At 40.3% G+C, this 26,583-nt stretch overlaps 1 protein-coding gene across 3 annotated transcripts; it reads left to right on the forward strand.

The window, feature by feature from the left end:
* Nucleotides 1–9,151: 9,151 nt before the first annotated feature.
* Nucleotides 9,152–26,275, forward strand: PM20D2 (peptidase M20 domain containing 2). Of its 3 annotated transcripts, none has more exons than XR_010605947.1 (7): nucleotides 9,152–9,653; nucleotides 9,728–9,876; nucleotides 13,049–13,191; nucleotides 16,131–16,285; nucleotides 18,372–18,507; nucleotides 20,219–20,354; nucleotides 22,772–22,852. XR_010605947.1 is itself a non-coding variant. In XM_065631697.1 (7 exons), the coding sequence occupies exons 1-7, from the start codon at nucleotides 9,201–9,203 to the stop codon at nucleotides 23,886–23,888; spliced, it is 1,347 nt and encodes a 448-aa protein (XP_065487769.1). In that variant the 5' UTR covers nucleotides 9,152–9,200; the 3' UTR covers nucleotides 23,889–26,275. The 3 variants fall into 3 exon arrangements, 2 of the variants coding, with proteins under 2 accessions (XP_065487769.1, XP_065487770.1); XM_065631697.1 differs by lacking the exon at nucleotides 20,219–20,354 and adding an exon at nucleotides 23,686–26,275 and having other exon boundaries at nucleotides 22,772–22,879; XM_065631698.1 differs by lacking the exon at nucleotides 20,219–20,354 and adding an exon at nucleotides 23,686–26,275 and having other exon boundaries at nucleotides 9,152–9,578; nucleotides 22,772–22,879.
* Nucleotides 26,276–26,583: the final 308 nt, after the last annotated feature.

The raw sequence follows: 26,583 nt of genomic DNA on the forward strand, positions 1-26,583 counted from the left end.
TAGTTTGTTCAGTAATAGAGTTTCACCACAACTGTTTGCAATTTCCAGTATTTTTTACAGGTCTCTGGATATACTGGATGTCCTAGTTTCCTCAAATTTTAAAAATATAGAAATATACTTGTTTCATTTCACAGTGATGTGTATGACTGCACAGGATCAAATGACAAAAAAACTCCACAAGTTCTGCATAGGTTACATTGACCTGAAAAAATCCAACTGCACTCTTGTGAGCTAGTCACATGCACTAGGTCAGCAGAGTTCAGATAATGTAAACTAGAAATATGATTCTGTTTAACAGCCCTGCAGACATATATATTTTTTCCTTTTTCACTTATCTGCTTATTTTTTTCCAGAAAGCTGATATAAACTCAAACAAACCTACAAATCCACTATACTTGTAAACCTCTTCTTGTCAGCAGTAAGCCCAGGAGAGTTCGTGGTGAGTGCAAACATTTTCTGTGTTTAGTGAAGTTTGTGATATCACATAAATTAAATACAGACCAAAAAACCCCATTGTGTGTTATAATAGCTATTAGCAGCATGCTATTGCTTTGTATATTCCCATTGTGAATAGATAAATTATGGGTTTGCAAATACTTGTTTTGAAATGAATACCTTAAGCAAATAATCGTTATTAATGAACACCCATAAGACTTGTTGTGTTCATATTTGCATGATCAGTACAAATCTGTTCAGTAATAGAAGCAAAAATAATGACTCTTTTAAATGTAATTTCCTAAGGTATAGAACATGTCAACACTTAATACAAGTGTATTTATGATTATGCAATGTATCATACTTTGCATTTTAAAAATTAATAACAAAAAAGCTTTGGGGTAAAGAGATTTGCAATTAGACACAGTAAGCTGCTTGTTTGCTGTCTCAATAGATCCTCAGTACCACTAAATCCAAAACAAAGTACTTAACAGAAATTTGTGATGCCTTAAGAAGTAATCCATTTAAGATTTCCATGGATTGTAAATATATCACAATTTTGCTGTCTATCTGTAAAATAGTATACTCATATGAAACAAGCTAGAGGCTTCCACGTATTCTTAATGAGATAAAAACTCGCATCTATATTTACATTGAAATTGAAAAAATAGAAAATTGAATATTGAATTCTTTGAGTGGTCATCTTCTGCCTGTTTAACCCACAAATTCATACTGTCTATGAACAGCTGTAATGCTTCAAAGAGTCAGTGGATTAAAAATATAGATCTGTAAGAGCTGCAAAATACATTTTTCCTCCAAGGGACTAAAAAAGCTGTGGCCTGATTGTGGTTCTGTTTGAATCAATAGCAGAATTAAACTTTATTTCTAACAGCATAGAATGTCATTGTAAATAACTAGCGGCATATATATGTTAGTAAAGGAGCATCAGGAAAGATCAGATTTTTTTCATTACATTGAAAAGTTTATCACAGGCTAGTTTTCATTTTTTGCTTATATTTGCATTGTCATAAATATGAAAAATACTATCAACCACTTTTAAAATTGACAGAGGAGAGCAGCAACTGGAGGTTTGTGTAATAGTTTTTTACTTTTTCTTTAGCTGTATAAAGATTTAACAGGGAAAACACCTGGCCTCATGAATATAGAGATGGATTAATTATTTCTCTTACAGGTAGTGGAGGGGAGGTTAATGATGCTGTGCCAAGTGCCTGCAATTTTTGACCATTATCCGCCTGCCTGTTTTCTTTGTGGTTGTTTACTATGCAGTCCACCACACAAGTGGTCTGTGAGTCAGCCGGTGAATCATAGAATCATAGAATAGTTTGGGTTGGAAAGGACCTTCAAAGCTCATCTAGTCCACCCCCCCTGCAATGAGCAGGGACATCTGCAACTAGATCAGGTTGCTCAGAGCCCTGTCCAGCCTGGCCTGGGATGTCTCCAGGGATGGGGCATCTACCACCTCTCTGGACAACCTGGGCTGGTCTCACCACCCTCATTGTAAAAAATTTCTTCCTTTTGTCCAGCCTGAACCTCCTCTCCTTTAGTTTAAAACCATCACCCCTTGTCCTGTCACCACAGGCCCCACTAAAAGGTCTGTCCCCATCTTTCTTATAGGCCCCTTTTAAGTACTGAAGGGCCGCAATAAGGTCTCCCAGGAGACTTCTCGTCTCCAGGCTGCAAGAAGCCAGCAGTGATGTGCACACTCCTGTCCTTCCCAGGGGGTGAGGCAGCTTGTTCCTCGGGTGGTAGGATTTGGCAGCAATAGAGACTTAAGATTTGCATCTTAGGATCACTTTTTCCTTCCCCTCTGTGTTTATAGCTGAGTTAGTAAGTCATGGTATGAAACAAATCACTGATTTTACCTGCCTTTAAATAAGCAAAATCTGCCTTTTAGAGGGAGAAAGGAACGAGGCATCTAAGACACAATCAAATAACAAAGCCCCTAATATAATAAATAAAGGCCCATAGGGCCAGTAATGGAGTTGTTTTAGCATCAAGTGTCTTGATGGGACATCTATGTGATCAGGTCATTTTTGCCACAGACCTTTTCAAGCTGGGATAGCATTATGACCATGATGATGCTGCTTTCATGATACGAATGAAACATTTTACTTACTGTATAATTTGAAATACATGACCACATTATAGGTTAGAATAGATATGTAAATTTGACAGTGAAAGAAATAAAAGGGTGTAGTTCAGGCAGGAATTTTTTATTGGAGGAGTGGGGGGTGGGCATTCAAGGCCTTTTTCTCCAAGGTAAGATCTCTGATATTTGACACTTTTCTTGCTGTTACAAAACCAAAGAAGATTGAATATAGAAGAGACCGCAAGCAGTCAGTAAGTTTTGCTTGTTAAGGGTAGTGGATATTGGTAATACCAGAGATTTATTTCTCTGTTCGCATTCTGCTCTGCAAACTTCAAGGAGCCCCCTAATAGCTGATAAGTTTTATTTAACTCTTCAGAGACCCAAACCAAAGAAAGAAATGCAAGTTTATCTAGCTCTGTCTTTTAAACAGGTACCTGCTCTAATTGGCAATACTTAGGCAATTTTTGAAGTTTTCTTGAAGTTAACTAATGTTTCTTGTTAAAAAATCACACTCCAGATAGAAAAAGAAAACCAGCAAAAATACAGAATATAGCTAAGCCCTTGCTGCATTCTTGCAGCTTTCAGAGTGCAAATGATAATCTGCAGCAGATACAAGAGCACTATTTTGTTAGACCAGTCTAAAGCTAGCAAATGTTATACCAGCCTCTGTGGCTAATGGTGCATAAAAGCAATTGTTTTGAAAATAACTGTGTCGGTTTAAAATATTACTGCCTCTCTCCCAGACGATACCACCCACACAGCCGAGTCAGCAGACTGCAAACACACATAATTCTAAACTGCTTCAGGATAAAGTCCAGTGTTTACTGGATAAAATGCCAGGCGGGGTGGGGGCAGCTTGAGTTAAGCTCTTTGATTTTGCACGGGAACTGCTCAGGGACACTTGTGTCCCTTTCTGCCACCAGAGCTGGGGCAGGCGTCTTTGGCAGGTACAAAGAGCTGGGGGTGGTGGCGTCTCAAATAGCCACAGCTGTCTTCTCAGTATGTGTATCTGAGCTCTGAGCACAGCTTTTACCTTGTCCCTTTGGGTACAGGTTCACAGCATTTGGACAAATGGTGAGGTCTTAGCTACCAAGTCAAACAGCTAATACACAGGTCCTGAGGAGCAAACGTGCTGCGTGAGAAATTTCAGATTTAATCCCAAGTTTTGTACATGATGTAACCAAATCCGAGTGGAACATTAACCCCGTATTTTCTGACTCAGTCTGCTCTGGACAATGAAATTTTGGCCACACTGTGATTAACTCTTAAGTAGTGGCGATGATGTGTCTCAGGGAGAAGGCTTTGTTTTTCTGAAACCAACTATACTGCATTTATTTTCCCTAGATAAGAAATGTATAAGATGTAGTGGCATCCTTGATCCATTGATGGTTAAATTAGACAATATGCTTCAATGACTTAAGCCGTTTCTCTTCCCGAGATCTTTAAAATTCTTCTGTTCTAAGCTGATATTGATATTGACGTTTGACCAAAGAAGCCCTTATCATGCTTTCTTTTTAAACATACAATCCACTTTCAGAGCATTGTACATCTTGATAGATACTTCCTAATATAAAGCTATTTGTAAACCAGACTGGAATGTTATTTTAGGCAAGTCAGTGTAAAGCACCTACACACAGCAACAACCTACTTTTGTTTTTAATACTCACTGTGCTATTGTTTTTAAAGCTTTGGATTTTGGCTTGAAATCCAGGCCACCCTGAATTTAACAGCAAAACTTTCACTCAGTTTAATCTGATCTGGATTTCAACCTAAATACCTAATGTTGCTAATGTGGGATGTGGTAAACTTGATCATCGAGTTTTTTATGGCCACAACAGATGTTCCTTCTTTTAGACCAATGGAAAGCTACTGAACCTCATCCACCCTCTAAAACAAAAATACAAGCATTTGTTTACAACTTGATTCCAAGAATACAAATTGAATTAGTAGCTGCAAAGTTTGTTCTTGTTTACTTACAAATAAATATATATGCAATTCTTGTTTTCCCCAAAGAACCACGATGTTCTCTGGATTGTATTTCCTCTACATAGTACTGGTTTTTTTAACAGTTTAATACTGCATTATGATTTGTTTAGCACAATCAAAACATGAGTGCAGTATTTTTGACCTTGTTTTTAAAAAAATGCTTTTTTTTCTTCTTTCCTAAGTCTAGTAGATCAGAACAACATGTTTTGGATATATGTTTTGCATTTTATAGACTTATAATTTAGATTAACTACAACACAATATTGTCATAATCATAACCCAAGGCACAGACTACAGAAAATGAAGATACTATATACAAATATTTTCTTCCTACTGGTGACATTCAATGTTTTTTTCAAGTGGGCATAAAATGTTAAAAGATCGGTGCCTTGTCTTAGAGTAGGATAAAAAATGTGGTAGTGTAATAACTGTGAACTGAAGTTTTCTAATATAAGGAGGAAGAAAGTTATTGCTTGGATAGGTACTATGACACCTCTGTGGTAAACACCTGATAGTTCTTCAACACAAGAAATTAACACATACTGAGGAGGAGACAGAATAGGAACAAGACTAGGAAGGCAAGGACTTTGTATAAAAGGAACAGAAGGCTCATTTAGCATGTATCTGTTGCTTATGGATAAAAATACTTTACACTTTTTCCTCTGTCTTTCCTGATTTGGTCCTATTTCAGAAGCCATAGAACTGCTTTGATTGTGTCAGAGACAAAAATTCTGGTGGCCTTGCTTAGTCTTCAGCTTATGCAAAGTTGTTCCCTTGCTTTGCTCACAGCCAAGACCCCCTCTCTGCTTTGTTAACATGCTGCAGCTGCAAATGAAGTTTAATTTTTCTTCTGTGGGATGCCCTCATGATCCTCCTTTGCCTGCTCTGTCCTGCAATGAACACCTCACACTTTTGCAACAGAAAAGAGAGATTCCACATCTCAAAGGGTCACTGTAAAATATTAGCATTCCCAAGATGGACACCTGCTGAAGGTGATGTACTTCATATGTTCAGCATTTGTTGGTCTAACACATTTGTGAACTCTAAACTATTGTAGTTCAAAAAGATCGGTTACCTACAAAAGGGAAATTGGGATCTAGCACAAATAGACAAACAATACTAATGACAGAAAATTATGTTGTACATGGAGCATGCAAATAATCTGGGACTGTGAAGTGGAACTTGCCAAAATAACATACCCATTACTCTGTTAACTGATATTAGCACTAGTTATGGTGTATATTATCAGTTTTCAAACATGCAAGTAGGAACTGGCATAAACCCTGTAATGCTTAACTTTTTAAAATTGTTGGATATCTTACTGATGCATGCTTCACAAGCCCTCATGGCAGACAAAGAGGATCTTAAGCATATCCTAAAGGTTAATTTCAAATTATTAAGACTGTGGTCACATGAGTAAGTCAACCCTGTGATTATCTGAGATGTCTCAGTTGGAAAAGAAAACAGCAAGCTGTGAGCAGATAACATAATCCCTAAAAGTAGTTTAGCCTCTCCCCATGAGTTGTAGATTTTCCCTGGATGAACCAGAGCTAAGTTTGTCTTCCTTTCAGACACCTGCATTCCTGTGCACTCTCTGCTCCTTCTTCAGCCCTTTGAACAAGCAGCCGGTTTGTTCGGGGGCAGCTGCCACAGCACAATTTGCTCACCATTCCTGTGCCCATTAGCTCAGGCTCAGCTGTGGTTCTGGGACTCGACACCCTCAGCTGCAATGCCAAAGCGGCCTAAGCCAGTCCTAGACTAGAACCAGTCCATGCGCTGGCCACTTTGGCTTTGCATTTTTTGTCACGGTCACCCTGGCCATACAGTGGCATGTCCTCTGCAGTGAGCTGCGCTGACTGCTCTCACCTGACCCCTTGCAGAGCCATTTCAGCGGTCTGGCAGAAAACCAACTCAGCCAAAAAATTTCCATTTTCAAATCACAGGTTGCATCAGATGGGGCATTTTCTGCATCAGATGCAGGTGGAGTAGAGACCACACAAAAAGTACAGGAGAGGTAGGGGCAAAGAGGAAAAGTAGAAGAGCAGACTTTGAAAGCTGCAAAGAAAATAAGGTTTAGGGAGACTGGGACAGGAGAAAAGTGGAGCGGTGACCTGCGCTGGCTGGGCAAAGAACTGGGATTGTCTTCAGCAAAGACTGAGAGAGCTGGGAGAGAGAGACTGGTGCCCAGTGGAGGCAGAGAATACAGCCAGGAGGAGGGAGCTGGACGGGAGAATTAGGATCCATTAGGTGAGGAGGATGGGACTGCAAACATCACCTTGGAGCCTGGAGGGGCAAAGCAGTACTTTTTGGGTGATGCTGAGGAGTGGAGACTAGAACCGTCCAGATGCGGTAAGTGGGGCTGTAACAAGCACCCAGGGTTGGGGCAAAGGCAAACTGGGAGGGTATCAGTGGAAGGAGGTGATGGCTGGAGGAGAGGCGAAAGAATTTGTGGCCTGTGGAAGATACTCCTCTTCTGCATGGAAATGGAGCCCAAGAGTTCCCATCTGATTCTCACCTTTTCCCCACTATCAGCAAACATCTATGACTCCTAATGCAGGGCTCCCCCTGTGGTACTCCTCCTCACAAAACCATGACCCACGACATTGCTCTTGCTTTGTTAGAGCAAATGGACGAGGTCTCCACAGTAGATTCGATCCTCCTGAAGAATCGTGTGCAAGCCACTTAAATGTCACATCATCCAGTGTTCATTTTTCCAGTTTGCAGACTTTAAAACTATTGCAAGTACTCACTTTTGGGTGCAAAAACTACTGATCAGGCATATAAAGCTATTCAGCATACAGGATGCTAAAAGTACAGCAGGCTGAGCAGGACCCCACATTTTTGTTGAAGAAATATGAAACTATATAGTGAACAGTAGTGCCTCAGGGAACCAGGTACTTCAGAAGAAAAAATGTGTGGACTTTTTTCCCTCCTTCACTAAAACTTAAAGTGGGACCCAGCTCTTTCCACAAGTGCAAACACGGTTGGGTTTGATGGATGCCTAGAGTGGTTGTTCATAAAGGGTTCCACTCCTAGAAATCCCTTGGCAAGCAGACCTGAATTACATGACCCCTTTGCTGAATAGGTGCCCCCTCAACTGCTGACAAATCCCAGCTGCATGTATAAGGTAGCTGGAACTTCAGAGCATTTTTTTGGGTGGAGGGTTTTATTCTACTTGGAAGGATTTGGGGGTGGAGGGAAAGAACCAGCCACGACCACATTACTTGCAAGAGGGGGTTACAAGAGTAAAAATAGCTTGTGACAAATATAAGGCATAGGAGCCTGAACTCTGCTTGGAGTGACCGAGAGTCATGTAGGGTTGGGCTGTCACTTGGAAAAGGACCTCTTCATCTTCTGCAGAAAAAGGAGATCTGCAGTTCAGTACATCAAAGCACCTCTCCAGGTGACAGAAAAGTTGTGTAGAAAGGACATAGTTGACAACCCATTATTAAAATGCACAAAAAGTGAATTTCTGGTCATTCAATGAATACAAAATTGTCATTTTGTTGACTTCAGCTTTTGTCAAGTATAGGTTGGTTAGATAGGCAAGGTCCCTGCATCTGCTATCTGGCTTGTATCTAATAATAACTCCTGATGAGTACTTCATGCCGATTCCAATTACTGATAAACCATCATTAGTGATATGTGCACATGGGATTTTAAACAAATGCCAAGTTGCACAACAACTTCAGGGGAAAAAAAAAAAAAAGTGCATTTGATCGTCAGAATTTCTTTATGAAAGTCAGCAAAGCCACAGACGGTTGCTGCTTGGGCTTTTGTGGACAGCACTGTGTGCCCACGTGCCAGGAGGCAGGCGGGCAGCAGGTGCAAGCCTTCCCAAGGGCTCTGAACTTTCTGCACATGGACCACGCGGAGGTGCAGCCTACGTGCTTTGCGTGCAGCGATGCGGAGCGCACCAGCTTCGCTGTGCATGGACAACGCACCCCTGCTGCCAGCTGCTGTGGCTCCGGGTGTGCGCCTGGACGTGGCACGCGCCCCACAGCTGCAGGAAGAGGACAGGCAAAGGTGGTGGAGGTGGCTGAACAGGAGTGGGGAGCACCGGGAGCTACCACCGCCCAGCCGGCTACACTGCGCAGCTGCTCTCGCTGGTCTGGGGTTCAGAAATACCAAGGAAACGCAAATGAGAAAACAAAATCCGTGCAGACAGGACTTCTGGTTGAAAAAGAAAACGGAGGAGATGTTGGGGAAAATAGCTTGTTCATTTCCAAGCGCTGCAGTTACGGCAGATCTTGAATGTAATTTCTGGGAAACGGCGCACAGAGCGCAGGTGAAGACTGAGTTTAGCTTGGTAAATACATGAGTGAGCAAGACTTGTGTCAAACCAGCAGCAAAACGCAGCCGTCAAGAGCACGACAGCACCGCCGCCCGCAGCGCCAGCGCGGCCTGCAGGAGGTCCCGCGGCGGGGCCCCGCGCGGCCCCTGCTGGCGGTACGGGCGGGGCGAGCGGAGGCCCCTGGGCGCGCTGGGACGGGTAGTTCTGGCCGGGAGCCGCCGGCAGGCCGCGCCGGGGCGAAGGACTACGTTTCCCAGCATGCCCCGCGGCGCCGAGGAGGCTATAAAAGGGGCGAAGCGGCAGGCAGGGGCTCACACGCCGGCGGGCAGGTGTGAGTGGGGGGGGTTGTTAGTGGGTCCGCCCCGCCGCTCCCTCATGAGGCCGAAGGACCCGCCGCAGGGCGGCTCTGCCGCCGCGCTGCCGGCGCTGGAGGCGCTGAAGCAGCGGGCGTGCGAGAGCGTAGAGCTGAACGCGGCGCGGCTGGGCGCGCTGAGCCACGACATCTGGAGCCGGCCCGAGCTGGCGTACGAGGAGCGCCAGGCGCACGACACCATGACCCGCTTCTTCTCCAGCGGGGAGCTGCCGGGCGCCGCCTGGGCCGTGCAGCCGCGCTACAAGCTGGGCACGGCCTTCCGCGCCGACTGGGGCACCGCCGCTCCCCAGGGCTCCCGCCCGCTCCGCCTCGCCTTCCTCTGCGAGTACGACGCTTTGCCCGGCATCGGTCACGCCTGCGGGCACAACCTCATCGCCGAGGTGGGGGCCGCCGCCGCCCTGGGGCTGAAGGCCGCCCTGGAGAGCCTGCCGCAGCCGGCGCCCGTCGGCGTCCAGGTGAGAGGCCTCCCCGGGGCGGAGGCGGTGGCCTCGCCCCCCTCGGGCCCTGACTCTCTGCGTTTGTGCTGCAGGTCACGGTGCTGGGGACGCCCGCGGAGGAACAAGGGGGAGGCAAAATCGACCTGATAAACGCCGGAGCGTTTGATGGACTGGACGTGGTTTTTATGGCGCACCCCTCGCAGGAAAACGCAGCCTACCTGCCCGATGTGGCTGAGCACGAGTGAGTGAGTGGGCGCAGGTGGAAAGGGTTGGCTTGTTATCAGCCTTTTCCCTCTCCCCGAGAAGAGGAGCTGAGCTTGGGGCCAGAGACCTTGCAGGTGCCCTTCAGATGGAGTAGTATCTGCAGTCAGCTAAGGAGCCAGGTCACTTTTACGGGCACTCCGAGCTGTTCTTCCAAAATGCAGTGTTCAGCCTAGTGTTAAAGATCCCTGACTGCTCTGAGACAATCTTGCGTGTATCCCAAAACTCCATTCTTTCTTCTGAAGTTTCTAGGCGTTTGTTTTTAAACACGCATGTGATTTTCCTAGCTGCGTTGGGTGTTTTTGTTTGTTTGTTTTAGCAACTGCAGGGAGTCTCATGGATCATAGTTCCCTGCTTTCCTGGGTACCAGATCACATAGTTCTCTGTGTGCATTTTACTTTAATAAGTTTTAAAATGGCTTCAGGTTTTCTCTACCACTTTTGGAAGACCCAGCCATCCAAGCCTGACTGCTCTTCGGATCCTTATTAACTTCCAACCTAAATTTAATCATGGCCATTTTATATCTATTAACTCTCACATCAGCTTTCTTTTTTTTATTCAAAGTAGTTCTTGGCTTTCTGTAGTGTTTACCCCCAGTGTAAGTATAGGCAGCAGTCATACCATCACTCAGCGTTTTTTGTCAGCTAGCCATATATCTTGCAGAGACTCCACTGGTAACCTCCCTCCAGTGCAACAGTTTTTTTCCAAGTATTATGTTTGGCTATCTCTGATTAAATTCTATGAATTTTAAATAGCTGGTTTTCCAGCCATTTCTCACTTGCTGTACTGGGACTTGTTTTCATCTTGGTTGTGCTACCTTCCGCTCCTACATGCTTGATTTTATTGGCCATTTTGCTTTTGTCAGTGCTGTTCCTGGTGGGTAATTTGCTTCTGTTACTGCTAAGTTCTATGGTAGGGCAGACAAGCTTAGCAGCACCTAGTCTTCCTTACCTAGCTAGCTCTGCTATATTCCATCCTTGTGTTTCTAAAGAGTCTTAACTGGTTATTGTAATCACCTTCAAAACTTACCTCAGCTTGGTTTTTGGTTGCTGTACCTTAAGGTGATACTTATAGTCTTCAAGGTGATTGTTGTTTTGACAGTTTTGTCTTTCTGTTGTTTTCAACTGTTGCAATAGCCTTTTGAGTTCAATACAGGAAGATCTGGAAATACCCCTTCAGAGGTGATGGTCTGCTGTAGGATGCAAGTCCTAGGGAGCCTTTAAACCTTGAATAATAGAGCAGGCATGGAATTGAAGTACTGAGTGAAACAGCTTACGACCTCCAAAAACTTGAAATACTCAGCTTATGTCATGATTTATGTAATTATGATATTCCAAAGGTACAAAGACTGTTTTGATGACTTGTAATTGATCATTTGGTTGTTTCCAAGGAATTCAAGGACTGGTGATCATTAAATTGCTAGTATTACTGTATCTGCAAGCTCTGAAACTGGCTTGTGCTGGAAGTACTGGGATAACTCTGAATACATGCCAAAATTTGCTCATTCTTACTCACTTAATTCTTCACCTAATCATTCTATTGTTAGTCAAACAGATGCACATTCTTCTGCTAATATTCTTAAACTGGCTTAGGGTTTTGTTATTCATGAAAATCTGGTGGATTTTTCCTGAGAGTATGTGACATTTGCGTAGCAACACAAGTACAAGAAAAGGAATGCTGAAAAAACTTTTATTTTAAGAAGCATATTTTCCCTGTGGGGAGAAAAAAAAATATTACTGCATCATGACTTTCTGCTTTACTTTGCCTTCCCTCCATCTTTTTTGAGAATATCTAGGGATCTGTCTTGCCTTCTTTGTGAGCTGATTTGAGGGGTTGCAGTCTAATTCTTGGGATGTTAATGGGTAGGTTTTATTATTTTGATTTCATAATAATAAATTTTAAGTAAAACTCATGCTTTACAGAATGGGATGTATGGTTTTCTTGGAGGATAGAAAAGGGCATAGTTAATTTCAATTGCAGACAGTAGCAGGAGAGATTTTCTGCTCCATTGTGTCCCTCTTTGCTCTCCAGTACTGAAGTTCTGGTATTAACTTACAGCTATGCTGTGGCTCAGAGCATGAGGGGTCAGTTCAGGATAAGTGGCAAAGTTGGCAACTGTGTGAGACAGAGGGACGAGCATGTTAGGCTGGTCCTAGCTGGGTAAGAGACCTGTTGTGCATCTCAGGGGGGAACTCTCTGAGTTTCAGGATGGAGTATTTTATGTAAAGGACTGTGTGTTGAGTACAGATTTAGATAAAATCTCTAGCATTGATAAAAACCTCTAGTATTTGTGTGTTTGATAATTAGCAATGCCTGATATAGTTGTCAGTTTTTAATACTTGCCCCTGATGTAAAGACTTTCGATATAATTTGAAATATTAAATTATTTATTGAGGCTAATATGAATGGCCCTCAGAAGATGAAGCCAGGCATGAATTCTTACTGGATATGTTTAGGTGTGATATTTCAGGGCTTCAACAAAGTTGGGGGTTAACCTTTGCACTAGATTTCTTCGTTGATGCAAGCCTTTCTGCCAGCATTTTTGAGATGTGCAGGGAAAGAAAGTCCTTGCTGTAGCATGGTAATGTGTATTTCATACTAGGCTATGCCTTTACTGTGCTTTTAAAGCTTGACATTTGTTACTTAGACATGGCTTGTATGTGGTCTTAGTAATGCGCTTTTGCTGTCTTACTCTACACATTTTATTGGTGTTTGATAAGAATTAGGTTAATAAATTTCTAATTTTGAATAGAACAAAAGGGGTTTTTTATTCTCTGCTTGAGAAGAATGTTAGGAACGTTAAGTCTCAGAACAGTTAGGAGGTATTAAAAGAAAGTGATGGAGACATTTTAGTATGTGAAACTTGTACTTCTTGGGAAAGGGCTGTATAGTGGTATGTTACTGGTAGCTCTTTTGCCTGATTGGCTCTTGATATTGATCCATTTTGTTGATTTTTCTAGAAATCTTTCAGCATCTTTCTGTACTTCAAGATAGTTCAACTTCGTAACAATGTAGTGCCAGGTAAACTGTTTGGTGTTCTGCTGCGTGAAACTTAAATAACAAATATTTGTGTGAACAAAAGGAACTTTTTATTTCAGAGGATTTTTTTCAGTGAATGAAAAAACAAATAAGCAATGCCTTTTATTTCCTAGTGTGACTGTGAAATACTATGGAAAAGCTTCTCATGCTGCTGCTTATCCTTGGGAAGGAGTTAATGCATTAGATGCTGCTGTTCTTGCATACAACAATCTGTCTGTTTTAAGACAGCAAATGAAACCGACCTGGAGAGTTCATGGTGAGATCTTTGTTAAATCTAATGTCCAGCAAGTATGAGTTTAGGCTGTTGAAATACTAACTTAAAAAATTCCACAATTTAAAATATTGCATTATTGCACTAAACTTGTATAGTCACTTCAAATATTATTAAACAGCACCATTTTATTTAAATAGTTTGTAATATTTAAAATCATGTCATTGTGCAGAACTAACTTCTGAGAATAAGCATATGGGTCAGATTCAGAAGAGGAGATGAGTGCCTAGATAGAGTCTAGCCAAATTTTAAGTCTTTGCACTTGAAGTTGCAGTTCAGAAATGAAAAAATGCTGAGTTTATTTTGGTACATGGCCTTGAATTAAAGTTTGTTTTTGCAAAAGTGTAAGATTAAATGCTTCTGAAAAATGAAGTATTACTTACTACATCGTTTTTGTAGTAGACATTCCATTAATTAGATGGCATTTTTATTTATGGAAAAGTGTAGTAGTCTAGAGTGAAGTACAAAAAAAAAAGGGATGGTGGAAGCCTATAGTTCTAGTTAGTATTCCGATCAACTAGATGTGCACTGGATTGTAATATTTAATATCTAGCAGACCTTGAAGTAGAAAGATCATTTTGCAATAAGACATGTTAACCATTAAGCTTGACTTGTACTCCTTCAACATCATGCATTTCTTTTTGTACAGTGAGAAGATTTCAGAAGTTGAGATGGAAGCTGCCCTTTAGCCATAAACCCACGTTTCCCTTATTGCACCCAACACAACTTTTTCCAAGTTGAAGTTAAGAAACTTTGCCATTTCTACAGGACTTAGGAATGTAGAACTGTTTATTTAGAAAACTTGTTACAAGCCTATAACACTTTCAGAAGTTCTAAGCCAATGAACATTATATGTCTTGGCTGCTTGTGCTTTATAATATGTCTGTATTTTTCTCCAGGATACCTGGCTGGAGTCTGGAAGCCCTAAAACCCTTTTGACTGTAGATGATGTTTGCAGTTCTGCTGTGCAGCATACCCAAGTGATTTTTAGACAGAGGGCACAGCCTTAGCTCTGTCCTATTGCTCTGTAGGAAACAGGGCACTTAATTATGAGTTTTGGTGTCTGAAACTCATGTGTTGCAGGTTTAAGATTGGAGGTGCCTAAGTCTGCTATTGGATCCAAGCCAGGGGTGTCAAACACATTTTCACCGGGAGCCACATCAGCCTCGCAGTTGCCTTCAAAGGGCCAAATGTAATTTTAGGACTGTATAATGTAGCTACTCCTACTTTAGTTTTTGAAAGCTGCATGGGTAATGTAGACAAAAACCTAAGTACGTAAACAGGCTTCCTGGAGTTAACGCTTCCTGAACCATAGCAAAACTTAAATTACTGTGTTGATGCAACTGTCATAAACTTGGTTTTCAAACTGGAAATATTTAAAATACTTCTGGGAAAGTATAAGCAGCCTGAATGAGATTTAATTTTAGGAATACTTTCTTTAAAACAATGTGATGGAGGTCTTGTGTTGCAGGTTTGCAGTAACAGCTGTGGCTGACTTAAGTGATCGTAAAGATCTTAGTGTTAACCCACTAACAAGAACTGAAATAGTTTCCATTAGTTGAAGTTTAGAATTTCTAAGCAATGTTTTATATAGTTGAGCAAAGTCAGTTTGTGTTGGTCTAATATTTGATAAGTTTCTTTCTTCCCTGCTTATGAGTGGAATAAATGTTGCCCCCTTGAAAAATAGAAATGTAGATTTTTTTTTTATGTTCAAGAAATTGTATTAAACAGGCTGTTAAAAATTTTAAAAGGTTCCATCTAGAAGAAGGGCAGACTAGGTGCTATTAGTAATGTGTGGGCAGCCTACTTTTTAAGCCAGATCTGATGTCCAGTCCATATTGCAGTTACTTTGAAATTTAAGTGTAGACATACTCTTAGACTCCATCCAGTTCCATTCACAAATGCCTTGGAAGACACATTAGTATTGAGCTACTTGTTTTGAGCAAACATGCTATGTGTCATGCAAGTTTGCATCATTACTTATTGTCTGACTTGCTGGTTCCTTTTCTATGATATCTGTCCCTCATCTGAGCTGTTTCTTTTGTTATGGACTGGTACTGATGGTGGCTTAGTTCGCACTTTGTTTACTATGACTGTATTTGAAACTGGAAAGGTTTTACTTGAGGAGGGGAAATTCAAAGTCATAAAGGATTTCTGCACCAAAAGTGAAGGCTTGTTGCCCGTTTGTATCCTGGTAGTGCTGTCTTCTCAGGCTTCAGTGACACCCATCCATAACTTTGTGCAGTATTTTCATTTAAGGCAGATAGTTTGTCAGAGTCTGTAGAAAACACTCCACATTATCCAATTGAGGATAGGAGGCCAGGGAAACAAGCAGTCTGTTGAAAGCAATGTGCTGTTAATGCATGGAAATATAATGTAGAAGTGAGGTATGCAGTTGTGGTTTTTTTTGTTGAAATAGCTACGTATTATGGTATTTTATATATTATACACACCAATATTTCTAAACAATTACTATGAGGAATCTAGTGAATGTTCTGTGCACTGCAACACACACATTATTCCAATATTCCTGGGAAACACAACTTACTCAATTTCTCTCAAAGCTGGCAAAATAAGTTGGAAGCATTCTAGTTGAGGAAACCTTTAAAAGTTAGAATCCAAGGTAGCCTTTATAACACTTTTTCTTTTTTCAAAGGCAGCCGGATTACTTTATGACTGATACATTGAACTTCAGGGGATGAATTACAAATGCTAGTTTGGCTTGTCTTTAGGTTTATAGCAGATGTCTAACCAAAGAATGCAATGTTGTTCCACCTAACCTGACATGAAGAAACTTCATCCACATACTGTGTCTTTGTTGTTGTTGTTTACATATTTAGTTATTGAGCAAGGAGTTTCATGACAGGGCTGAAGATCAAGCATTTGCATTTAACACTGATAATGTGACTTTTCCCTTTCTGCAGGTGTAATAAAGCATGGTGGTGTGAAACCTAACATCATTCCTTCTTACACTGAACTAGAATTTTACTTGCGTGCCCCTTCAGTGAAAGATCTTGCTGTTCTGACAGAGAAGGTTGAGAACTGCTTCAGATCTGCAGCACTGGCCACAGGATGCAAAGTAAGAATCTGTTTGTGGTTGTGTGTTTCTATTATGCTGGAGATAACGTGGGACAGAATAGGAAATCGAGGCTTATGGCATTCATCTGCCTGATGTTCAGCTGAAGGAAATCAAAATGTCCATGATACTGTTTGTTTTATGTCCTGAAAGAAACCTTTGCTTTATAAATAGAATGCCACAGAATCAGGATAATCTAGTTTGGGAGAGACATCCAGAAGTCATCTAGTCTAGCTCTGTTCAGAGCAGGAGCAGTTAAGAACAGATTGCTCAGTGCCACATGGTCTTCTGAGTATCTCCAAGGGTGAAATTCTGCAGCCTCTCTCAACAGTGCTCTACCAGCCTTGTGGTGAACAAGGTTTTTCCTGATGTTTATATTGTCATGACTTAGTGCTGGAACAGATTGCCTGGAGAGATTGTGATGTTTCCATCCTTGGAGCTAGTCAAAAGACATATTGATATGGTCCTGGGCAATCAGCTATAGGTGATCCTGCTTGAGCAGGGGAGTTGGACAAGATGACCTCCAGAGGTACTTTCCAGCTTCAACCAACTTCTGTGATTCTGCTGTCTCTAACAGGAATTTCCTTTGTTGCCTCTCATGTCACTGGGCATCTCTAAGGAGTCTGGTTCCGTCTTCCCTCTACCCTCTCCATCTGGTAGCTCTAGATAGCTTAACGTTCTTCTCTGAAGGCTCAACAAGCCAGGTCCTTTCAGCTTTTCCCTGTATGTCATGTTCTCCAGCACCCTAATCGTCTTGTCAGCCTTCCCCTAGATTTGCTCCAGTCTTGAGCTGAGAATCACAAAACTGAACATAGCACACCAGATGTGGTCTCACAGAAGCTGTCTGCATCAGTAATAAAGATATTGAATAAGTAATGGCACCCAGTATTGATTGCAGATGGATGCCACAAATAATAGGCAATTTGGATTTTTGTGCCACTGATCACAAGACTTTGAGCCTGGAGGTCTTCTGTGTCCAGTGAGCCAGACATGTTATCATGAAAAACTAAGCTTGATCATGCACCATCTCCTCTTCCATGAATCTGTGCTGGATATTCACAATTTCCTTGTGATTCGTGTGCCTGAACAATGGGTTTTAGGAGGATTTATTTGTTCCATAATCTCCCCAGGTGCTTGAGGGTAGGATGTCTGTGATTTCCAAGATCCTCCTCCTGGCCCTTCAGGATGGAAGAGACCTTTAGCTCTTTTGGTGAGCTGGAGCATCCTTCTGTTTCCTTTGAGCCCCATTGAGCAGCAGGCTCATTTAGCAACCGAACATGGCAAATTAAGTGGGTTAGTTTTTTTTTTTTCAGTTAACATTTTTTTTCTTTTAATAAATGGAAGTATCTCTCCTGTAGCTGGTTCCAGCACTATCATTCCCTTGCAATGCATTGCTAAGATAGGAGGTTCTACCTGTTCTGTAGTTACAGGCTGATGGCTGACACAGCTGTGAAAAGCATGTGTGTGATCATCAGAACAAATAGGTATAGCATATAGGAATGTGAACTACTGAGTTCTAAGGTCTATTTGAGGCATTTGACACTGTTTCCTAGTAGGGCCCCTCTGCCGTAGCTAGAAGAGGATTTCAGAAAGTACACTTTATGCAGAATGAAAGTTAAGATCTCTTTTGAAACTTGTCACTGGTATGTTTTTTTACATTTGCTCTCAAACTTCTTGCCTATGTGAAGTCACTTTGTGAACGGGGCTGTAGTTATTGGAAATATTCTGAAGAAAAATAGTAAAATAGGATTTGGTGAAAGACTTAACTGATTTCTGACTAGTTTAATAGTACCTGCAGTGGAAACCACTGGAAGCTGTTAAAGGAAATATTTGCTTGCTATTTTTGGAGATGTTATCTGTAAAATCCATGCTTCTGCAATTTGGCAAGTGCAAGCTTGGCAAAACACTGGCTGTGTTTTCATCAAAGCTAATACTTGGCAGAATGTTATTTTTGAAAGAAACTTAGCACTTCTTTCATGTGGGCTTGAAGTATGGGTGTATATTTAACTTTTCCAGGCTTTAAATTCTTCACATTAAACTGACTTAGATTGGTAAAAAACAGCTAATCATTTGGGGTTTTTTTGTCTAGGTGGAAATAAAAGGTGGTGAAAATGATTACTACAATGTGCTGCCAAATAAGACTCTGCAGAAAGTTTACAAGGAGAATGGAAAGAAGCTTGGAATAGAGTTTATATCAGAAGACAGTATCTTGAATGGTTTGTCAGGTAACTCAATCTGGGTTTTTTGTTATGACTTCAGCTTAGATTGATCAGCTCTTAAGTGTATAAAATAATGGGATAGTGGTAGGTCAGGAGAAAAAAGCCAAATGAGGAAATTGGAGCTCTGTAAAAGCATTGTACCTCTGGCCTGTGTTTCTGTATTTGTTGTAGAAGCTGAGAAATTTTCCCAACAGGTATGGAAAGCAGTAATCATTTTCTGATATTTCTGTAAATATTTCAAGAAAGAAACAGTTTGGTTGGGGGGAGGGATGAAAGGATGGAAAGCTAAGAACTGTCTTACTGAGAACATGAGAATGTGGAATGAATTGTCGTTCATTCTGTTGCTTTGATATGTGGAATTCTGGTTTATGCTACGAAGGAAGATGAGATTGGATTTTTAGGAACCTACATATAAACAAATGTACATAACTAACATTTTAGAGAGTTTTTGAAGACATTTTTGAGTGGAAGTTTAAGCATCTCAGTGAACCTAACTAAGTCTCTTTCCATTAACAGATGATTCTCTGTCTCTAATTTTAATTAATGCGTTGAACAGATTAGTTTTCCAAAGTGTGCCATGCAAGTAGGTGTTTACTTCTCAGGCTTGACTGTTGCAAACTATTTCACTTTCTTGGTCTCTGAGGCATAGTAATAGGAGTGTGAATTCTTGAATGCTCAGATGGGTTTCTTGTTGCCCTTAACTGTTGGTTTTTTTTCCAGAATCCTCCTACAGGAGCTGTGTTCAAGTTTTAAAACTGCTGCTGGTACTTTATAGCCTTCACTACTGGTCATAACTGTATACCTAAATGCTTTTACTCCACTTGTATTAAAGGCTTTTCTCTTTGGTTGAAAGGATAATGATTTTCAATTAAAAAAGATTGTTACTCTAATTAGTTTGATTGTGGCACTAATCTTCTCCATATTAAATGCAGGTTGTCTTTGGATAGTTGAGGTGTTGGTGTTTGGGGATAGAATTCTCCAAACTTTTTTGTGTGTGTGGGAGATAGCATATCTAATGGTATTCTGGGGGTTTTTTTGGTTTATTTTTTCTCTTGTTTCTTACTTCTCTTCCAAATTAAGGCAACACTAGCATATTTTTTCCAGTTTGTTCATTGTCTTGGGTTTAAAATCAAATTATAACTAAAGACAGATTTCTCTTTTCTTTATTCAGTGTGGTACAAGTAAGAGTACTTTGCTCATTTAGCCTAAGAAAGGGTCTGAGGAACCTTATTTAGAATGTTTTCTGTAGTGAAACTTTACAGAGCTCTGCTAGTTGCTTCCTTCAAACCATTTTATTAAGGATGAAGATCGCAAATACTGGTGATCCTGCTGTTTCAGAGAACTTTGAATTTAGTACAGACACCTAATTGTAATAGTGCTTTCATATGTAAGTTACATGACATGCTAAACATTAACTTGCTTAAACTGAAACTCTTCATATGCCTGTCCTTAAATTGCTTGTCGAATATCAAAACATGCTTGACCAATTATGCTTTTATTGCATACTGCAGTGGCTTTTACTGAATTTTCTTTCCACAGCTGTTTCTGATTTTTTGCAGTGGGGATTCAGGAGTTATAGCAAAGTACAGTCTCTAGAGACATAGGAGTGGAATTTTGTATGCTGCCCTTTTTGGGAGGGGTTGAGTGTTTTGTCTCATCTTTTTCAAGACCTGTATTTCTCTTTAGTTTTCATATGGTTTTCAATGTTTTCTTTTAGGATATCAGTTTCTTCTGTTGAAAGGGAAGGAAGATAGCTCAGTTGCTTCTCCATGTCTGTGCAGCAGAAAAGTCGTTAACAGATGAGCGTACTCGCTGCCACCTCTACATGGGTATTAGTATCGGTCTGCTTACAGGTATCGCTCTAGGCAGCTAAGCATTACAGAGAATTCCTTTAGTCCGTCCAGTCACGCTGCCCTGTGTGCGCCTCATGCACGCTCCACTTGTTTGGCACACAGATGGGGTGGTGTGAAATCATGTGAATCCGAGTTACCTTTGACCAGGTGCTGTGAGCTTTTTCTCCTTCTGCTGGTAGAGTAGCTATGCTGCAGGATAAGGATCACCTCCCAAAGCAGATGCCTTAGTTGAGGCACCTATGCTTGTGATAACTTTTTTTAGCATTCATGGGGGTCATTGGCTTCCTGTGCACAAGACTGATACAGATAGTCTTAAGAAGGAGCCAGTATGTTTTGAAAATACTGCTTTTGAAGCTTGGGCCTGTATTTAAATGCTTCCTGGAATCTTCTGTGTTTTCCCTTCCATTCATGTTTGTGGTAATACTGGTTTCTATTATGTGCATAGTTACTCAAAATGCTTCAGTATCAGCTGCAGGGTATATTTTTGAGACTGGAGCTCCCAATACCTTTCTGTTGAAGACGGTGCACAAGTCTGTATATTGCACTGCTAACTGTGCAATTATGCTGCTAGAAGTTATCCCAATCTGTACATCTCTAGCAAGCATACAGTTCCCGATGTTTGTGTGAAAACCACTGGAACACCGCAAGTTTTAAACATTCCGCTAGGTGGTTATCACTTAAAGCTGTAACACGTTTTCTGATAGAGGGGAAAATTTGACTGTCACATTTTAATTAACAGCTGCCTGGATTTTGGCTTGGGAAGTTCTCCATCTTACTAGAAAATACCAAGTTTAAATCCCTTAATATTCAGAAAAATAACTTGTAGGCTGGTAGTAGATTGGATATGGATATAAATTTAAATGGAATTACATGACTGAGAGCTGGGATGCACTGAAGTTTCTAATACTTCATCTTCTAGGTGAGAGCAGGGAAGAAGCCCAACACAGTCTTTCCAGCAGTTTGTATGTTAGCAAGGCAAGTCTAGAACTCCTGGTTTAGTCTGGAGTAGACAGAACTTCTAGACTTCTGGTTTGTTTTTCCAGACTGACAAAAGAATGGTTTGATAGTGTAGACTACCGAAAACTAAAATAATGTGATGCTGTGCCAAGAGTTGGATTTTTTCAAATGCATACTGAATTTATGGGAAAATATATTTTTTTTGGACAACCCTTGCTGCTTCTGTTTGTCTGTAGGCAGAGCAAGTAGCAAGCTAGTCTTGTCCTCTTTGATCACATAATGTAGGCTCTGTGGACTCACTTTTAATAACTATATGCTTCCAAGTAAAAATCTATATTCTCCAATCATTTCTTTAAGTCTTAAGGCATTAGCAATGTCTTCTCTTCAGGAAGTATTATGATATGGAGGCTACCTGATGTGTTACAGATAATTTTAAATCTTTGGAACAGTCATTTTATAGGCCATTGTTAAGCAAAAAAACCCTTGCAGCTCTGATCAGCCTGAAAAAAAGCTAATTGATATCTTAGTTGGTCAATCCCTATTTTTCCCACTATGAAATAATGCTTTCTCTGGTATCTGAATTTCACAATAACTGACGTGTTGGTTTCTCCAGCTTCTAAATGTTGTTTTAATAAATACTGAGTAGATTGCTTGTTTGGGAGAGAAAAGGCAATCAGGAAGTAGTTGCAGGCTCTTGGATGATTTACTGTGAAGGATCTGCTACCTCTGGATGGTATCATTAAATAGATAAGGCTATACTGTGAGACAGATACTGTTACTAACACACTGAAGGAGCTAGTCAGGCATGAAAGAATCATTAAAACTCACAGCATTGCTATCAAGAACTTTTTTGTGTCTACAGAGCACTGGCATTTTGTCTGGAGTTTAGTTCTGATCTTGTTGTTTCAAGAGTGATTGTGCTGTTAATGTTTTTGTAACTCAAAAATAGTTGTCCTCGGTCTGTTTTTGTTCAAAGATTGTTCCTACTTCAGAGTCCCCTGCCTAATGCGGAGTATTCGCATACTGGTAAAAAGTGGAAATTGTTTGGCCTGGTTCTAAGGGCTGTAGCAGGAAAATAGCTGGACTGCCTGAAACTCCAAGTTTTGCTGCTTTCATTGGTTCTGAATTAACACCTTACTATCAGGAGATGCTTGATAAAAATTTAGCATGTTTCTATTCCACTTACTGTTGATAAGGCTTCTTGCCATCCAGTAACTGATTATCGATCAGAAGTGCACTGGAGAGCAGCATCTGAAGATGGCTAGTTAGGGAGAACATCTTAGTGATGGGGTATTTTTGTATGGATAATGACTCATTAGAAATGTTTTCATTTTGGTATTTGGGACAAAGGATATTCTGGTTTAGATATGGGCTGGAGATAGTATCTATCATACATTTTCTTACAGCATTCAAAACTCTTCAACACTTTTTCATTAAGAAAACTTCTGTGTTACTTCTAGGTTCCACGGACTTTGGAAATGTTACATTTGTAGTCCCTGGGATTCATCCATATTTTTATATTGGTTCTGATGCATTGAATCATACTGAGCAGTACACAGAAGCTGCAGGTGAGTGGAAGTGAAAAGGGTTAGAGGTTTATATTTGGAACTTTTATACATTGTAAGAACTGGTTGCTGATTCTTCACTACGGCAAATCTAGAAATTACAAATATTTCCAGTTACAGAGAATTAAAGTTTTCACATGCATCTATGGTATTCAAAGCTATTGTGTAGTAAATGTATGAAAGTGTCAGTACTAGATCAGAAAGCGGCTGCATGTGAGTACCTGTATAGAAATGAAGTTGCTTTCTTCAAGCATGATGGGTTTTGAGCTGAGTACAGACCCTGAAATAATTAACATAATTAATTGCAGAGTTGCAGAAAAAAACCTGACAATATGTAGAATTTCTATTTTTGTGTTTAAAGTTAATGTATGTGGGACGGATGACCGCTCCTTTTAGTAAAATCCTGACTTCACTATACCATCTAGCCAGAAGGATTATTCCTAGCAGCATATTCAGAAGAGTTTCTAAACGTAAGCCAAAAGGTAAAAGTAATTTTAACTCCTAAAGCACAATACTCTGGAAGTGTAATAGAGATAATGGTATAAAATTGCATTTTCTAAAAATGTGCACACTCATTTTCCTGTTTTCAGTCTTACTTGTTTACATCAGTAGCAGGAAGTTGCATGTGAAAATTTGGTTTGAGGCATCAGAAAATAGACATACTTCACTTCTGGAAGTAGATTTTTAAGAAACTGTTCTTGCAATTGTAACTTGAAGATCTTATTTTATAAAATATGCCTTATGTAGTAAGCCGGTGGTTTGTATCTGATATTAGTAATCTGAGCTGAAATTTCTCTCTTTTTCTGTAGGGTCACAGAACGCTCAGTTCTACACTTTGCGCACAGCAAAAGCTTTGGCAATGACAGCGCTGGATGTAATTTTCAAGCCAGGTCTGCTGGAGGAAGTCAGGGAAGACTTCAGACAGGTGAAGCTAAAAGAAGACAGGCAAATAAATCCAGTAGAACCTAACAAAGAATCTGGCATTGGCACAGCAGCATGTGCATCACACTAAACTTCATTAAACCTCTCTCAGTAGGACTGGCTTAATGGAGATGCTGTATTTGAATTCCTAGAAGGGGCTGGATAAACACATAACTGAAGAAATGCTGATGTTTTTGGACTTTAGGAGAAGCAAATAGTATCATTGCTTTCAAAAATGTGCAGTTTCATGTAACTAATGTTTGCTGTATTCAATACAGTGATGTATTTTGGAGAGAGAGAGCTCGAATATATTGTCTTTCATTTGTAGTGTTGAATAAATGATAGCGTTTAGATCCCTTGTCAATGATTTTCTGTGTATTGTTATAGCAATATCCCTTGTAGGGGAAATAAGACATTTACATGGAAATCTTTGTTCTAAAATAAGCACTGTTCACTTGGTGATTGTAGGCTGAATCTGATCTATGAAGCATTTCTCTCTGACCAGTCACTTTTTCTTGGGACAAGACAGAGGCCTAAAACTTGAGCTGGTTTCTCTGGAGAGAAGGGTGTGTTTCTGGAAGCATGCCTGGTTTTGACGATAGTAGCTTCTAGCAATGGCCGAGAACCATTTGTGTGGAAATGCGATCTGTAAAGGCTGATTGTCCTGAAATGCATTGACCTTCCTCCTAATAGATTTTGGAGGTGTTGTGGAGAAGTCATTGATCGAAAAAACTGGAAAGCAACTAAATCAACACACTTAAACTACCACAGGAAAATGCATGTGCACCTTTAAGCTCTACTCTAGAGCAATACAAGTGTCCACACAAGGTGTTGCACTAGCTTACCTGATCTGAAGGATGTGTATAAATTTAGCTAAACAAGTAGAAATATTTTCCACAAAGATGCAAGTGTGGTACCATGAAGCAGTAAATGAAGGTAACCTTAAACTGGCTCTGTGCACCCCCCTGTAGTAAGCTCTGAGCAGCTTGCGCTGAGAGTTGCTTGTGCAGTAATTGGCTTCTCAAACCTGTTTGTTCCCATACCCTAAGCATCAGATCTGTGAAGTCTTGCCAGTTGTCTATTCTGTGTGGCTGGTCTATTTAATCCTTATTATTTTACTTCTCAGAGACAATGTTGCACATTTTATCTAGGTAGTGTTCTGTGCATCCGAACATGTTAGGATTTTTTTTCATTAGCTTATTAAAGGGTCATGTGAGTATATAAGGAACTAGTCTTTTGTTCACATAAAAATTGCAAAGTCAATGGACAGACTGAGTGAAAAAGCAGCTTACTGGTTAACATTTTCCTAAGCAAAGATATTATACTAAGCTTCTGAAAATAAGTCAGGCAAACTATTCCCAGGAAGTCAAAACACCAAAAATAATTTCAGAAATGTTTTTAACAGCACCAGTCTCTAAATGGTAAACTCCAAAATACTAATCAGAATTTGTATTTTAATAGTTTCTATATTACGTTTCCAATTTTGGAAAAAACAGATTCCATATCTTGATTTAACTGTGCACTCCCTCTGCATTTCTGCACACACTCTTTAACATAGACCTCCAGCTGCTATTTAAGAATTCTATTGAGACTTTCTCTTCCTAGAAGAAAAAAGTCTGACTAGGGCTGGCTTCTGTTTGAATGTCAGGTAGACAGTGTAGACAACATAATTTGACAGTTTTAAGACTTTCTGATCTGTCAGCCTCTGTGATTGTAGTAATAGGACACAAGACTATCTGTTAATATATTAAATGCTCTGTGTTTTTGGAAAAAAGTAACTTTATCTGTTTCTGTAAGAACAAGAGGCAGAATTAAAGCTTGGTTGAGTGGTGGATTTTTGTTTTGGGTTGGTTTTGTGTGGGTTGTTTTTTTTTTATATTATAAGCCAGTTATTTGAAGAGTTGAGGATGACCATAAGTATTCCAGGTTACAAGGTGGTCCTTGCTTACCCCAGTATCCTTGCTTTCATTAGCAGGCAGTTTTGACAGATGTGTGAAACAGATGAGGGTTGGACTCTGAGCTATAGGTATGTCCAGGATAGTAAGTTGGATACTAAATCCAGCTGAAATTTGGTCCAAAGATTGTCAAAGGAACTTTCTCCTTAAATTTTACCTTAAAACCAGCCTTTACCAGTTCTCAGACAGTTACAATTCATTAAGTTCTACTGGGCTAACAAGCTAGTTTATGAATTTCTGTAGTATATGTGGGTTTTTCTTTCCTCCTGCATGAACTGCTTAACTTCTTGCTTTGCTGTTTTTGAGATGGAGTGTTGGGATTCCAGTGACAGCAATACATGCTGCGGGGTTGTGTTTCCTACAAGCTGATGTGTGTTACAGCCTTCTTGGTTCTCTTTGTCCTAACTGGTTGTTGGCTGTGTTATGTCTAAGATCATTTAAATAAATATTTCTGCACTAAAAGCACATCTTATTTTGTTGTAATCATTGCTGGAATTAAACCAAAACCGAAGTAGTGATTAAAGATGAGTTGATATCAATGAAGCAGTTTAATTGTGACTGAGTTTTTTTGTCCTTTGATTAATATTGAGATGTTGCAGACTTCATTTGAATAGCAAGGTTGATTTTTTTTTTTTTTTTTTTTTTAAATTTTGTTTCCCTTAGTTTGGTATGATTATTTAAGAGTGAGGGTGTTGTAAGCTTTCAATTTCAGTCTGTGAGAGTGAGCGGGTTTTTTGTGAGAATTAATGCTTTTCAAATACAATATTTAATGCTAGCCTTTACAATCTTAGGGCTGTTTTACGTATTAAAGCATGTTAGAATTTGTAGAAT

Source organism: Caloenas nicobarica, chromosome 3 (assembly GCF_036013445.1).
Source record: "Caloenas nicobarica isolate bCalNic1 chromosome 3, bCalNic1.hap1, whole genome shotgun sequence".
Lineage (NCBI taxonomy): Eukaryota > Metazoa > Chordata > Aves > Columbiformes > Columbidae > Caloenas > Caloenas nicobarica.

What these genes read in the sequence shown, in the direction of transcription:
- PM20D2 (XM_065631697.1), top strand. Translation starts at nt 9,201, where the DNA reads ATGAGGCCGAAGGACCCGCCGCAGGGCGGCTCTGCCGCCGCGCTGCCG. An exon ending in CCCGATGTGGCTGAGCACGA is followed by an intron (nt 9,877 to 13,048) that starts GTGAGTGAGTGG and finishes TTTATTTCCTAG; the next exon opens with TGTGACTGTGAAATACTATG. An exon ending in CACTGGCCACAGGATGCAAA is followed by an intron (nt 16,286 to 18,371) that starts GTAAGAATCTGT and finishes TTTTTTGTCTAG; the next exon opens with GTGGAAATAAAAGGTGGTGA.